Genomic DNA, 12890 nt, shown 5'->3' on the forward strand with positions numbered 1-12890 from the left:
AAAAGGGGGGAGGAAAAAAAAATCAACACATCTGTGATATTAGCTCAGCTTGTTTGTTGTTCTACCTCCTCTCCTCAGCTTAACATGCTTCCTTTGTCTCCTTCCCAGTTCTGATAGCCTTAGACCTGACACATCAACTCTCTTCCTCCTCCCACAGATGCAGCCTGACCTGAGCATTTCCAGCATTTTCTGTTTTAAATACTCTTCCTTTTGCTCCCTCTCCTTTCTTACACATGAGCAGACTATACAGTTAACAGGGGCCACTCTAAATTCCAGAAAGTTCTAGAAGAACAAAACCAAAGCACTGACCTTTGTTGCAGCAACATCTTAAGCCTTATAATGTGAGCCATGGCTAGAAAATTTGTCAGCTTTTGGTCCCATTAACTTTTTCAATGCCCCTTTTTTTTTAAATAAAAAGAATAGCTTTTTTTCTTCAGCCTCAAGACCATTATTTTATCACTATATCCAGAATTTGTTTTATCGTTTTGTGTTAATATCTCTGACATTTTGCCTGCAAGGGATCCAAGTTAATGTTGCTAACCGCTTCCTTTTTTAAACATATCTATAGAAGACCCTATAACCAGTTTGACGCTTCTTGCTATCAAACTCCTATCCAAGTTCTTGTTATCCTAAGGTCTTCCTAATGTCTCATTACACACAGCAATATTAGGTAGGAAACCCTCCTTTAATCCAATCCTGTTAGCCGCTTACACTGGGATTTTATTCCCTTAAAGAATGTAATTTAAAACAAATTATGAATTCTTAAAATGTTTGTGTTTGTATACCACAACATTGTTAAAATCTAATTTCATTCCTCACACCCTGGGCAGCTTGCTTTGTCCCAGTTTAAAAGCTGGCACAATTATTTCAAGTACAAAAGCAGTTTAGTTAACACTTTAAGCACGTGATCAAACATATAATCTGCAGCCTGCCAATTACTTCAAGCTAGAATCATAGAAAATTTGCAACACGGAAGGCCATTTAGCCCATTGTGTGCAGCAGCTGAAAAGGATGCGAAAATACGATCCCACTTTACAGTAAACAAGGGCCACAGGGAAAGGAGGCAGGGTAGTGTTGTTAATCAAGTATCAGAGCAGTGTTGAGTCATGACATAGAGACAGTGAATAGTGATACAAGACCAGTTTGGGTTGAAATAGTGAGCAGCAGAAGAAGACACGAGTGGAAGTAGTGGAAATAGGCCCCCCCAAAGTGTGATCTCTTGATAGGGTGGAACGTAAATGGGGAAATATCCAGGGCACATTTGAAGGGAACTGCACAGATTGGAGATTTTAATCTACATAAAGATTGGAATGAACAAAACTGGCAATGGTATTGTAGAATAATTTGTGAACTGCGTCAGTGATTGCTTCTTAGAGCAGTATGTTACCCTACCTACCCAGGAACAGGCCATTTTAGATTTGGTCATGTGCAATGAGGAAGGATAAATAAGAGATTTTGTGGTTAAAGATACCCTAGGTGGTAGTGACCATAATATGATAGAATTCCAGACGCAGTTTGAGGGTCAACGTCACAGGACCAAAACCACTATCTGCAACTTAAATAAGTGTTTTACAATGGTACGATGGTGAAGTTGTCTAAGGTGGACTGGGAAAATAAGCTAAGAGAGAAGTCAGTAGATGAACAGTGGCAATATTCAAACAACTGGTCCATAATGTACAGTAGGGACTTATCCCAATTAGAAAGAGGGATTCCATGAGAAAGAGGCAAGATGTGTGGTCAACAGAGGCCATGGATAATGTTAAATTGAAAAGAAGGGCATATGAGTTGTCAAGAACTAACAGAGGGCCAGAGGACTGGGAAGTTCTAGGAACCAAGACTTAAATGTTCATAAGGGAGAACACTGATTTTGAGAGAAAACTTGCATGTAACATCAAACCAAGCAGTAAAAGTTTCCATGGACATATAAATAGGAAGAAGCCGGCTGACATAGACTAACACCTCTAGAGGACAAGGCTGGTGAATTAAGAACAGAAAACAAAGAAGTGGCAGATATGTTAAAGCAATCTTTACATCACTTTTCACCATGGAGGGCACTGCAAATATCCCCAAGGTAACAGCTGGGCTAATTTCAAATAACAGGAGGAATCTTGTAAAGCGAAACACTTGGGGCTAATGGCAGACAAATCACTGGGACCCAATGGCCCATACCCAAGGGTTTTACAGGAAGTGGCTGCAGAAGTAGCGGACCATTAGTTGAAGTTTTTCCAAAACTTGCTAAATTCCAGCAGGGTAACAGAAGATTGAAAAATGACCAACGTGAGCCCCTTGTTCAGAAAGGGAGGACAGAAGTGGGAAGTATAGGCTAGTTAGGTTAACAGCTATTGTTGGCAAGATGCATCAATAATCAAAGAGGAAATAATTAATTATTAGGAAAGCTTAATATAACCTAATATACTCAACATGGTTTTTATGAAAGGCAAAATCGTGTTTGACAAATTTGCTCAAGTTCTGAGCATGGGACATGGAGAGCTGATAGAGGGGAACATGCAAATGTGGCATTTGACAAGGTGCCACATAAGAGGCATAAATTAAAATGCGAAGATAAGGAGGAAGTGCGTTAGCGTGGATTGAGAGCTGTTACATAGAAAACCTGAGATCAGAAATATCAACTCTGTTTCTCTTTCCACAGATGCTGTATGACCTGCTGATTGTTTCCAGCAATTTGTTTTTATTTCAGTTTTCAGCTTATTGCAGTTTTTTTTAAATACAAGTTTTCATTTACTGTTGGAATATTGTGGTCGGGGCCTCTGCAATTTCCTTTCTTGCTTTTTTTTGAAAAGCAACTGGGGTACACTTCATCCATGCTGGTGATTTAATCACCTTCAAAGATGCCATAGCCTTCAACTATCTCATCAGCATCAACTCATTGCACAATACAAGAAATATCCTGGGCTACTTAACAGTGGTGTTCCCCTGTATAAAACTGGCTTTGGATATTGGAATGCAGAGTAGAATTTACAGAAGATATAAAAGTTGGAGGTGAAGATAATACCATCCAACTTCATCGCTCGAGGAATGCAAATAAGGGGAGATGGATGAAAACATCAGACAGAGGAAGATGTTGGATCTGTGAGATACAGAACACAGTAATTGCTGGAAACCAAAAGAGAATGCTGAAAATATTTAGCACAACAGAAAAACACTAAGCCAATGTTAAAGGTCGCTGACTTTGCATGAGGACTGGCTCGTTGCCAGAAGGGCTGGGTCACCTTGTACCCAGTTGGAAGATAAGAAGCTGTTCCTCAAGCTTTCATTGGGCTTCACTTGAATAGTGTTGGAGGCCAAAGACTGGAGGTCAGTGTGGGAGTGGATCTCCCCTACACTGGAGACTCAAAGTGGGTGACTGGTTTGCAAGTCTCTCTGTTCAGTCCACAGGTGCGACCTTGAGCTTCCAGTTGCCCATCAATTGAATACACCACCCCACTCCGACTCGTGCTTGTAGCCCTCACTCGGGATTCACTACCAAACCAAACAATTTCAGATAACCAGTCTTTCCTCTCGGGACAGGACTGGCCAGTTCAAGGTCATCCTCCTGTAATAGTAATTCAGTTTCTCTGTCCAGGGATGCTACCCGACCTGCTGTACATTACCTGCATATTTTGCCTCGATTTCCAGCAACTACTGTGCATTGTGCATCTCAGTTTCAGTAGTTATTATTTCCTCTCTCTGCTGCTCTCACTCACCTTGCCCAATCACCACCAACCTTACAGCTTTTGGAAACAATTTCTCTACATTTAAATTGTTTTATCCACACTTATCTGGATTTGTCACTTTTCCGTCCAAGAGACCAGGCCATCTTTATCTTCTAGCAACCTAAACCCCTCCTCCTTACAGTCAACCACATGGCTACTTTTGCTTTATAAACAAATCTTTGTCACGCCCACTACACTTAGATCAGAACCATTAATATATGTTATTAAAAGCAGGGGACAGGGTATTGAGACTTATGGAACTCCACTGGTAACAGACTTCTCCCACAAAACTCCAGCCAACCATTGCCCTTTGCTTCCTGCCACTGAGCCAATTTTGCATCGAATTTATCACTCTCACCCAGCTTTTGTTTTTTTTTCTAGCCTGTCACGTGGGATCTTGTCAAAAGCCTTGTTAAAAATACAGGTGGACTGCATCAAATGCATTGACCTCATGGATCCTCCCTGCGAACTTCTTACAAAATTCATTCAATTCAGACAGTATCTTCCCCTAAACTCCTACCAATTCTGCCTGATTAATAAATGCTTTCGAAGAGAAGATTTATATTTTCCCTTAAATTAATTCCAATAAATTGCCCGCCACAAAGGTCGTACTAACTGCCCCGTAATTCTTCAGTTTATACCTTTTTAATCTTTGCCACAATGTTACTGGTACTTTCAAACCTCTGGCCACAGGGGACTGAAAATTGCAGTTGGAGTATCTGCCATTTCCTCTCTTCCTTTTAATAACCTGGGTTGTACATCACCTGGGTCTGGCAATTTATCACTTTCAAAGACGCTGAACCCAATAATACTTTATCCCATCCAACTCATGCACCCGTCCCCCTTAACTACAACACTGGCATCATTCCCCTCTTTTGTCTGTGAAGAGAACCAACCTTACCCACATCCCCTCCCTCCACACAGAGTGGTTATTTGTTTTCAGATCCCTAATAAGTCTTCCTCTTTCCTTCATTATTCTTTTCCTCTTCATGTACTTAAATATCTTGGATTTTACTCGTCAGTATTTCCTGAAGCTGAAATTACCCATGCCTGGCTGTACGCCTATGTGCTTCAACTCTCAGTTGAGACCACCCCTCAAGCATGCTGGCACCTTCACTAGCATTTATATGGGTGTTCATTTTGAACATTTATCTCACATCTTCCCTCAAACCTCTGATCAAAGCTTATTTATCCCATTTTTTCTATTGACTCCAAGCAACTGAAACCCTTCATCCCTAACTTACCTCTCAACCATGCTGTCCTTCTTGCAACGCTTCAGACTCGTCCTGGGCTTATCTGGAACTTGGTAGGACTTTTCAGTCACTGAATCATTTGCCAAACCATTCTCCTCGCTATTGCAGGACTGGTGAAAGTCTTCATGCCAAGAGCCCGCTATCTGCGAGAGAAATTCACATTAGCGTTGAAGGCGATAAAGACTTGCAAATCCTCCAGTTGTGCTGAGTTCCAAATTGGGCTTGGTTTCAGACGGACTGGAGCCAGGGTTTCCTTGCCTGAGCACCATCTAACAACCCCACGTGGAAGGTGCAGGCATATGGCTGTTGAGGAATGGGATTTAAAGGTGATGCCCCATTGTTGAATAGTTTGCTATTAACTTCCTTTGCTTACACTGAAGGCACCTGCACCAGGAACAGAAGTTGGCACATTCATAGCAGTCGCATCTTCACAAGATCGTTAGTTCAACATCAATTGCATTTTATAGAACGACGGAGCATCCACTGCACCGAGGCCTTTGTGGACAGCATATTTAGCGAGCTGGTCACACTGCAAGGCAGAAAAACCAGTGGGTGACTACCAGGATGAGCAGCAGGCACACAGGTAAATAGTACAGGAGTCCCATGGCTATCCCCCTCTCAAAGTAATAGATCATGTTGGATACTGCTGCAGGAAAGTAAAAGCCATGTTTGTGAAGTATCTGGGCAACATTCCACATTGCTGGGTAGATACCCAGTCTGAAACTAGATTAGAATAGTTTAGACTGAGGTGCAACTAGTTTGTGACCACATATCTTCAGTACTCCTGTCAGTTTGTTCTCTGGCCCCACAGCCTTTGCCTGCACCTGATGTTCTTAACTGTTTCTTGATTGCACAGGAGTGAATCAAATAGGCTGGACTGGCTTGTGTTGCTTGGAATTATTGGGAAGAAGCCATGCTGTCAGCTATCTAGCACTTCTGGCTAAACATTTTTTCCAAATGCTTTAGCCGAGTCTTTAGCACTGCACCTCTTCACTGTGGATGATGGGATACTCCTCAAGCTACCCCATTACTTTGTTCAGCAGTCCACCACAATTCACCACCAGTTGCGGCAGAGATTTGATCTGATCTGTTAGCTGTGGAATTACTTGGGCATGTCCATTGCGTGCTGCTTTTGACTGTTTATCAGACATAATGTCTAATTGAACCAGGGTCAACCCTCTGACTTGAATGTAATGGTAGAGTGAAGGACACACTAGGCCATGAGCTACAGAAGCTGCACCACGGCAGCTTTACAACGTACTTACGAATGACTTGGATGCAGCTTACAGCATACTTAAGGATGACTTGGATGAAGGAGCAAAAGGTCATGTCCTCAAGGCTTGCTGATGACAGCAAGTGGAACATTATGTATTGTAGGTGAAAATACAATAGCCTGCAAAGGAATACAAGGATGGCAAGCAGGCAAATGGGTATTTAATGCAGCCAAGTGCAAGGGGATCCACTTCAGTGCTATGTAAGAAAGATCACAATATTTTCCAGCTTATAACAAGCTATGATTATAGATGGTGGGGAAAACCAGAGAGAATTTGTACTCAAGTATAGAAAATTAAAATCCAGTGACAAAAAACATGGAAGAAAAGGCCTTGATCTCAAGAAGCCTGGAAGTAATGAAATGAAACTGGGTTATTAATCATAAAGGCAAAATGGGAAGATTAGTGGGCAGGTTGTGTTCCCTTGATTGCAGATCATTATGGAATCAAGTCAATTAGCATCTTAAGATAATGAGCAATTTGAAAGGATATTTAATCCGATATCAGAATCCAAAATTAAGAGAGTTCTTTAAAATTAGAACTAGGGCAATTAAGGGTGATGTCACAAAGAAACTTCAGCATGCAGGTAACTGGAAACCTGGACTCTCTCTCCTCTAACACACCGTTAACACGGAGTGGTGGAGGTGCAAACTGAAAACAGCAAATTTAAAATTAACAGGCTTTTATTAAACTTTAATAATTATGGAGATAAGAAAGCAATTAAATGATCTCATTGGTGGAACACAGCCAGATGGCTGAATAGCTCATGCTGTTCTTACATCTACATTAACCGCAGCCTGGCAGTGGACCACAATTACCTCAGCAATAGGCCATCTTCCACGCCATCAAATCTATACAGACACATGGCGGGGAAGCCTGTAAGCCTGCTGAGAGGCAAGTCTCTGTGGTTGGTGTTCATTTTCGGTGAGTGGGAGCAGGGACTTGGAATCGAGAGACGGGAGTTTTCAAAGAGGTGAGCCTCTGTTCTTGGTGACCTATCAGGGCCACAGCAGCAGCAGCCAGGCCAGTGGCACTGTGACCTGCTCTGTGGCTCAGCAGGGAAGGGTAAAGTCAGGCAGAGCAATAGTGAGAGGAGACTCGATAGTTAGGGGGACAGACAGGTGATTCTGTGGCCATGAAAGAGACACCAGGATGGTGTGTTGCCTCCCAGGTGCTAGGGTCAAGGATGTCTCAGAGCGGCTGCAGAATATTCTCAAGGGGGAGGGGTGAGCAGCCAGAGGTCGTGGTGCACTTTGGCACCAACAACATAGGTAGCAAGGGGGATAAGAGGTCCTGCACAGTGAGTAAGGAAAGAGGCTGAAGAGCAGGGACCTACAAGGATTACTCCCGGTGCCACGTGCTAGTCAGGGCAGAATAGGATGATAGAACAGATGAATGAGTGGCTGAGGAACTGGTGCAGGGGGGCAGGGGGCAGGGTTTCAGGTTCTTGGATCATTGGAACCTCTTCTGGGGCAGGGGTAACCAATACAAGGAGGACGGTTTGCACCTCAACTGGAGGGGAACCAATATCCTGGCCAGGAGGTTCTCTCATGCTACTCGGGAGGGTTTAAACTATTTTTGGCAGGGGGATGGGGACCAGAACACCAGGTCAGAAAGTGGAGGGATTGAGAGGAAGGTAGACGTCAGGACCAGTAAAACAGGCAGGAGCAAAGTAATAGACATGATGGGATACACAGTTTGAAGTGTGTTGTATTTGAATGCTAGGAGTATTATGGGCAAGGGTGATGAACTAAGAGCATGGATCAGTACATGGAACTACGTGACTATGTTGTGGCCATAACAGACACTTGGTGAGAGAAGGACAGGAATGGGTGCTTAATGTTCCATGGTTTTGATGTTTTAGAAAGGATAGAGAGGGAGGTAAGGGGCGGGGGGGGGGGGGGGGGGGGGGGGAGGGGTGTGGTGGGAGGAAGGAGGAGAAGTTGCATTACTAATCAGGAACAACATCACAGCTGCACTCAGAGGGGACATAATGGAGGGCTCATCCACGGAGTCTATATGAGTAGAACTCAAAAATAGGAAGGTGCAATCACTCTGAAGGGAATTATACTACAGATCTCCCAATAACCACCAGGACATCGAGGAACAGATATGCAGGCAGATTAAGGAAGGGTACAAAACTAATAGGGTTGTTGTCATGGGGGACTTCAACTTCCCTAATATAAACTGGGACCTCCTTAGTGTAAGAGGTTTAGATGGTGCAGAATTTGTTAGGTGTATCCAGGAGGGTTTCTTAAATCAATATGTAGATAGTCCAACCAGAGGAGGGGCCATATTGGACCTGGTGTTGGGTAACGAGCCTGGCCAGATGACCAATGTTTTAGTGGGAGAACAGTTAGGAACAGTGACCACAACTCATTAAGTTTTAAGGTAGCTATAGATAGGGATAAGTATGGACGTTGCAGGAGAGTATTAAATTGGAGCAGAGCAAATTACAGGAGTATTAGGCAGGAACTAGGGAGAATTAATTGGGAACAGTTGTTTCTGGGCAAGTCCACATCTGACATGTGGAGGGTGGTTAAAGATCAACTGCACAGAGTACAGGACAGGTGAGTTTCAGTAAGGAAGGACAAGGCTGGCAAGGTAAGAGAACCTTGAATGTCGAGAGAGGTGGTGAATTTAGTCAAGAAGAAAAAAGAAAAGTATGTAAAGTTTAGGAAACTAGGATCAAACAGAGCACTTGAGGATTACAAAGAAGCCAGAAGGGAACTCAGGAAGGGAATTGGGAAAGCCAGGAGGCCAGAAAAGTCCTCAGCAGTAGGATTAAAGAGAATCCCAAGGCATTCTATACATACATCAAGAGCAAAAGGATAACTAGGGAGAGGGTAAGACCACTCAAGGATAAAGGAGGGAACATGTGCTTGGAAGCGGAGGATGTGGGCGAGGTTCTTAATTACTTTGTATCAGTATTTACCAAGGAGAAGGATGTGGAGGAGAGGGAGATCAGTGTGGAGCATGCTGATATGCTAGGGCAATTTGAGATAAAGGAGGAGGTAGTGTTGGGTCTCTTAAAGAGCATTAAGGTGGATAAGTCCCCAGGGCCTGATGGGATATACTCAAGGTTATTGAGAGGGGCAAGAAATCAAGAGATGAGATTTCTGGGGCCTTGATCAATATCTTCGTGTCCTCTCTAGCTACAGGTGAGGTCCTGGAGGACTGGCAAGTAGCTAATGTTGTTCCATTATTCAAGAAGGGAAACTGGGATAATCCTGGTAACTATAGACCGGTGAGTCTCACGTCAGTGGTACAGAAGTTACTGGAGAGGGTTCTTAAGGATAGGATTTATGAGCATTTGGAAAACCATTGCCTAATTAGAGACAGTCAGCATGGCTTTGTGCAAGGCAAGTTGCGCCTTACTAACTTGATTGAGTTTTTTGACGAGGCGATGAGTAGAGCTGTGGATGTTGTCTACATGGATTTCAGTAAGGCATTTGACAAGGTCCCTCATGGGAGGTTCATCAAGATTATGATGCATGGGATCCACGGTGAATTGGCCTTTTTGATTCGGAACTAGCTTGCTCGTAGAAGATAGTGGTTGATGGGGCATATTCTAGCTGGAGGTCTGTGACTAGTGGTGTTCCTCAGGGATCTCTGTTTGTGATGTATATCAATTACCTGGATCAAAATGTACATGGGTGGGTTAGTAATTTTCAGATGATATGAAGATTGGTGGTGTTGTGGATAGCATAGAAGACTGGCAGTGGGATATGGGTGGAGAAATGGCAGATGGAGATCAACCTGCCCAAATGTGAAGTGTTGCACCTTGGAAGAGCAAATGAAAAGAGACAGTACACTGTTAATGGCAAGACCCTTAACAGTGTTGACAAGCAGAGGGATCATGGGGTCCAAGTTCACAGTTCCCTAACAGTGGCCACACAGGTCGATAGAGTGGTAAAGGAGGCATATGGCATGCTTGCCTTCATTAGTCGAGGCAATGAGTTCAAGAGTCAGGAAGTTATGCTGCAGCTTTATAAAACTTTAGTTAGGCCGCATCTGGAGTATTGCATTCAGTTCTGGTTGCCCCATTATAGGAAGGATGCCGAGGCTTTGGAGAGGGTGCAGAAGAGGTTTACCAAGATGCTGCCTGGATTAGAAGGCATGTGCTACGAGGATAGGTTGGACAAACTGGAGCAGCAGAGGCTGAGAGGAGATCTGATAGAGGTTTATAAGTTTACGAGAGGCATAGATAGAGTAGACTGCCGTATCTTTTCCCCAGTGTTGAAGTGTCTAATACCAGAGGGCATGCATTTAAGGTGATGGGGGCAAGTTCAAAAGAGATGCGAGGAGCAATTTTTTTTGTTTTACATAGAGAGTGGTGGGTGCCTGGAATACACTGCCTGGGGTGGCAGTGGAGGCAAATACAATAGGGGTGTTCAAGAAGCTCTTAGATAGGCACATGAACGTGAGGGAAATGGTAGGATATGGACATTGTGCTGGCAGAAGGGATTAGTTTAGTTGGGCATTTTATTACCAATGTAATTCATTTGGCACAACATTGTGGGCCGAAGGGCCTGTTCCTGTGCTGTACTGTTCTATGTTCTAACTCAATGCAGCCTTCTTGGATACAGTCTCTCTTCAAGGACAGCCAATAACATCCTTGTAGTGAAATTGTGGAATAACAAACAATACTGAATCCCAGCTTCATGTGATACTGTATCTCTAGGCTAAAGCACACCGCATCAATAAGTTCTACTGGACTCGCTATGTTCTGGCTCATTGACTCCATCTACCTCTGACTGCATTCTAGCGGAATAATTCTAGCGTAGTAAGTATACCTGTATGCTGCATTCTTCTTTCATATCATCAGAGTTATACTGCTCAGATGATTCAGACATCCCATCCTGAATTTCGATTTGCACACTCTCAAAGAACTCTGCAAAACAAGAAGATGCATGGTAGCTGCCGTAACGTACACATTAGGAGGAGGAGAAAGCCACTTGGCCCTTCAAGCCTGCTCTGCCATTGAATAAGATCACGGCCGGGCTGATTGTAACCTCGACTCTGCATTCCATCCATTCCCAGTAACATTTAACCCCCTTGTTTACCAAGGAAATATCTGCCTTACAAATATTCGAAGACCTTGCTGCCTACCACCCTGACAATGAGTTCCAGAGACTCACTATCCCCAGAGAAAAAAAAAATGTTTGCTTCATCTTTGTCTTAAATGGGCAACCCCTCACTTTTAAACAACTCCATCAACTCGATTCTTCTACGAGCGAAAGCACCCTCTCCAACACCCACCACGTCAAGACCCCTCTGGATCTTGTATTTCAATCAAGTCCTCTCTAAAACTCCAGTGGATACATCCACAGTCCCATGGATACAAGACAATTCACTCATTCCAGGTATCAGTCTATCCAAGCCTTCTCAGAACTGCTTCCAACACATTTATATCCTTCCTTATATAAAGGGACCAATGCCACACCTAGTACTCTAGATACCATCTCACCCATGCCCTACATAACTGAATACTTAAGGTATCCATTCCCCTTGCAGGAAACAACAACATAGTTGGCTTTCCTAATTACATGGTGTTCTTGCATACCAGCCTTTTGCAGATCTACATTAGGACAGCAAGGTCCCTCCGCAGTCTCTCATCGTTTAGATAATACATTATTTTTTTCATTACTCACTCACTCGTAGGGTCATACAGCATGGAAACAGGCCCTTCAGCCCAACTCATCCATACCGACTGTGTTTCCCAGCGAGCTAGTCCCAGCTGCCCACGTTTGGCCCACAGCCCTCTAAACCTCTCCTGTCCATGGCCTTATCTAGGTGGCTTTTAAATGTTACTAATGTGCCCACCTCAACCACTATTTTTGGCAGCTCATTCCAAATACGCACCACCCTGTGTGAAGGAACTGCCCCTGACGTCCCTTTTAAATCTCTCGCCCCTGATCTTAAACCTATGGCCTCTTGTTTTTAACGTCCCCTCCTGGGGGAGAAAAGACTGTGCTTTCACCCTGTCTATGCTCTTCATGATCTAATACACCTCGATCAGGTCACCCCTCAATCTTCTCTCCTGGTAACTCGAGCCCCCAAGTCCAGGCAATGTCCTGACAAATCTTTTCTGCACTTAACCTACCCATTTCCTTCTGTAGCCTCTATGTTCTCTTCACATCTTATTTTACTATCCACCTTCAGGTCATCAGCAAATTTAGAAACTTAGAAACATAGAAAACCTACAACACAATTCAGGCCCTTCGGCCCACAAAGCTGTGCCGAACATGTCCCCACCTTAGAAATTACTAGGCTTACCCATAGCCCTCTATTTTTCTCAGCTCCATGTACCTATCCAAAAGTCTCTTAAGAGACCCTATCGTATCCGCCTCTACCACCGTTGCCGGCAGCCCATCCAATGCTCTCACCACTCTGAGTAAAAAAACTTATCCCTGACATCTCCTCTGTACCTACTCCCCAGCACCTTAAACCTATGTCCTCTTGTGGCAACCAGTTCAGCCCTGGCAAAAAGCCTCTGACTATCTACACGATCAATGCCTCTCATCATCTTATACACCTCTATCAGGTCCCCCGTCATCCTCCGTCACTCCAAGGAGAAAAGGCCGAGTTCCCTCAACCTGCTTTCATAAGGCATGCTCCCCAATCCAGGCAGCATCCTTGTAAATCTCCTC

At 43.8% G+C, this 12890-nt stretch overlaps 1 protein-coding gene across 5 annotated transcripts in view; it reads right to left on the reverse strand.

Annotated features, from left to right (window-relative positions):
* LOC127578313 (lysine-specific demethylase 7B-like) overlaps nt 1-12890 on the reverse strand; it is an 85711-nt gene that overhangs the window by 15174 nt on the left and 57647 nt on the right. For all 5 annotated transcript variants that reach the window (XM_052030202.1, XM_052030200.1, XM_052030201.1 and 2 more), the window contains exons 15-16: nt 11034-11131; nt 4958-5109 (exon numbers count right to left, since the gene is read on the reverse strand). In XM_052030202.1, coding sequence (XP_051886162.1) covers nt 4958-5109; nt 11034-11131 — 250 coding nt within the window. The remainder of the gene's footprint in view (nt 1-4957; nt 5110-11033; nt 11132-12890) is intronic.

Source organism: Pristis pectinata, chromosome 15, assembly GCF_009764475.1.
Source record: "Pristis pectinata isolate sPriPec2 chromosome 15, sPriPec2.1.pri, whole genome shotgun sequence".
Classification (NCBI taxonomy): domain Eukaryota; kingdom Metazoa; phylum Chordata; class Chondrichthyes; order Rhinopristiformes; family Pristidae; genus Pristis; species Pristis pectinata.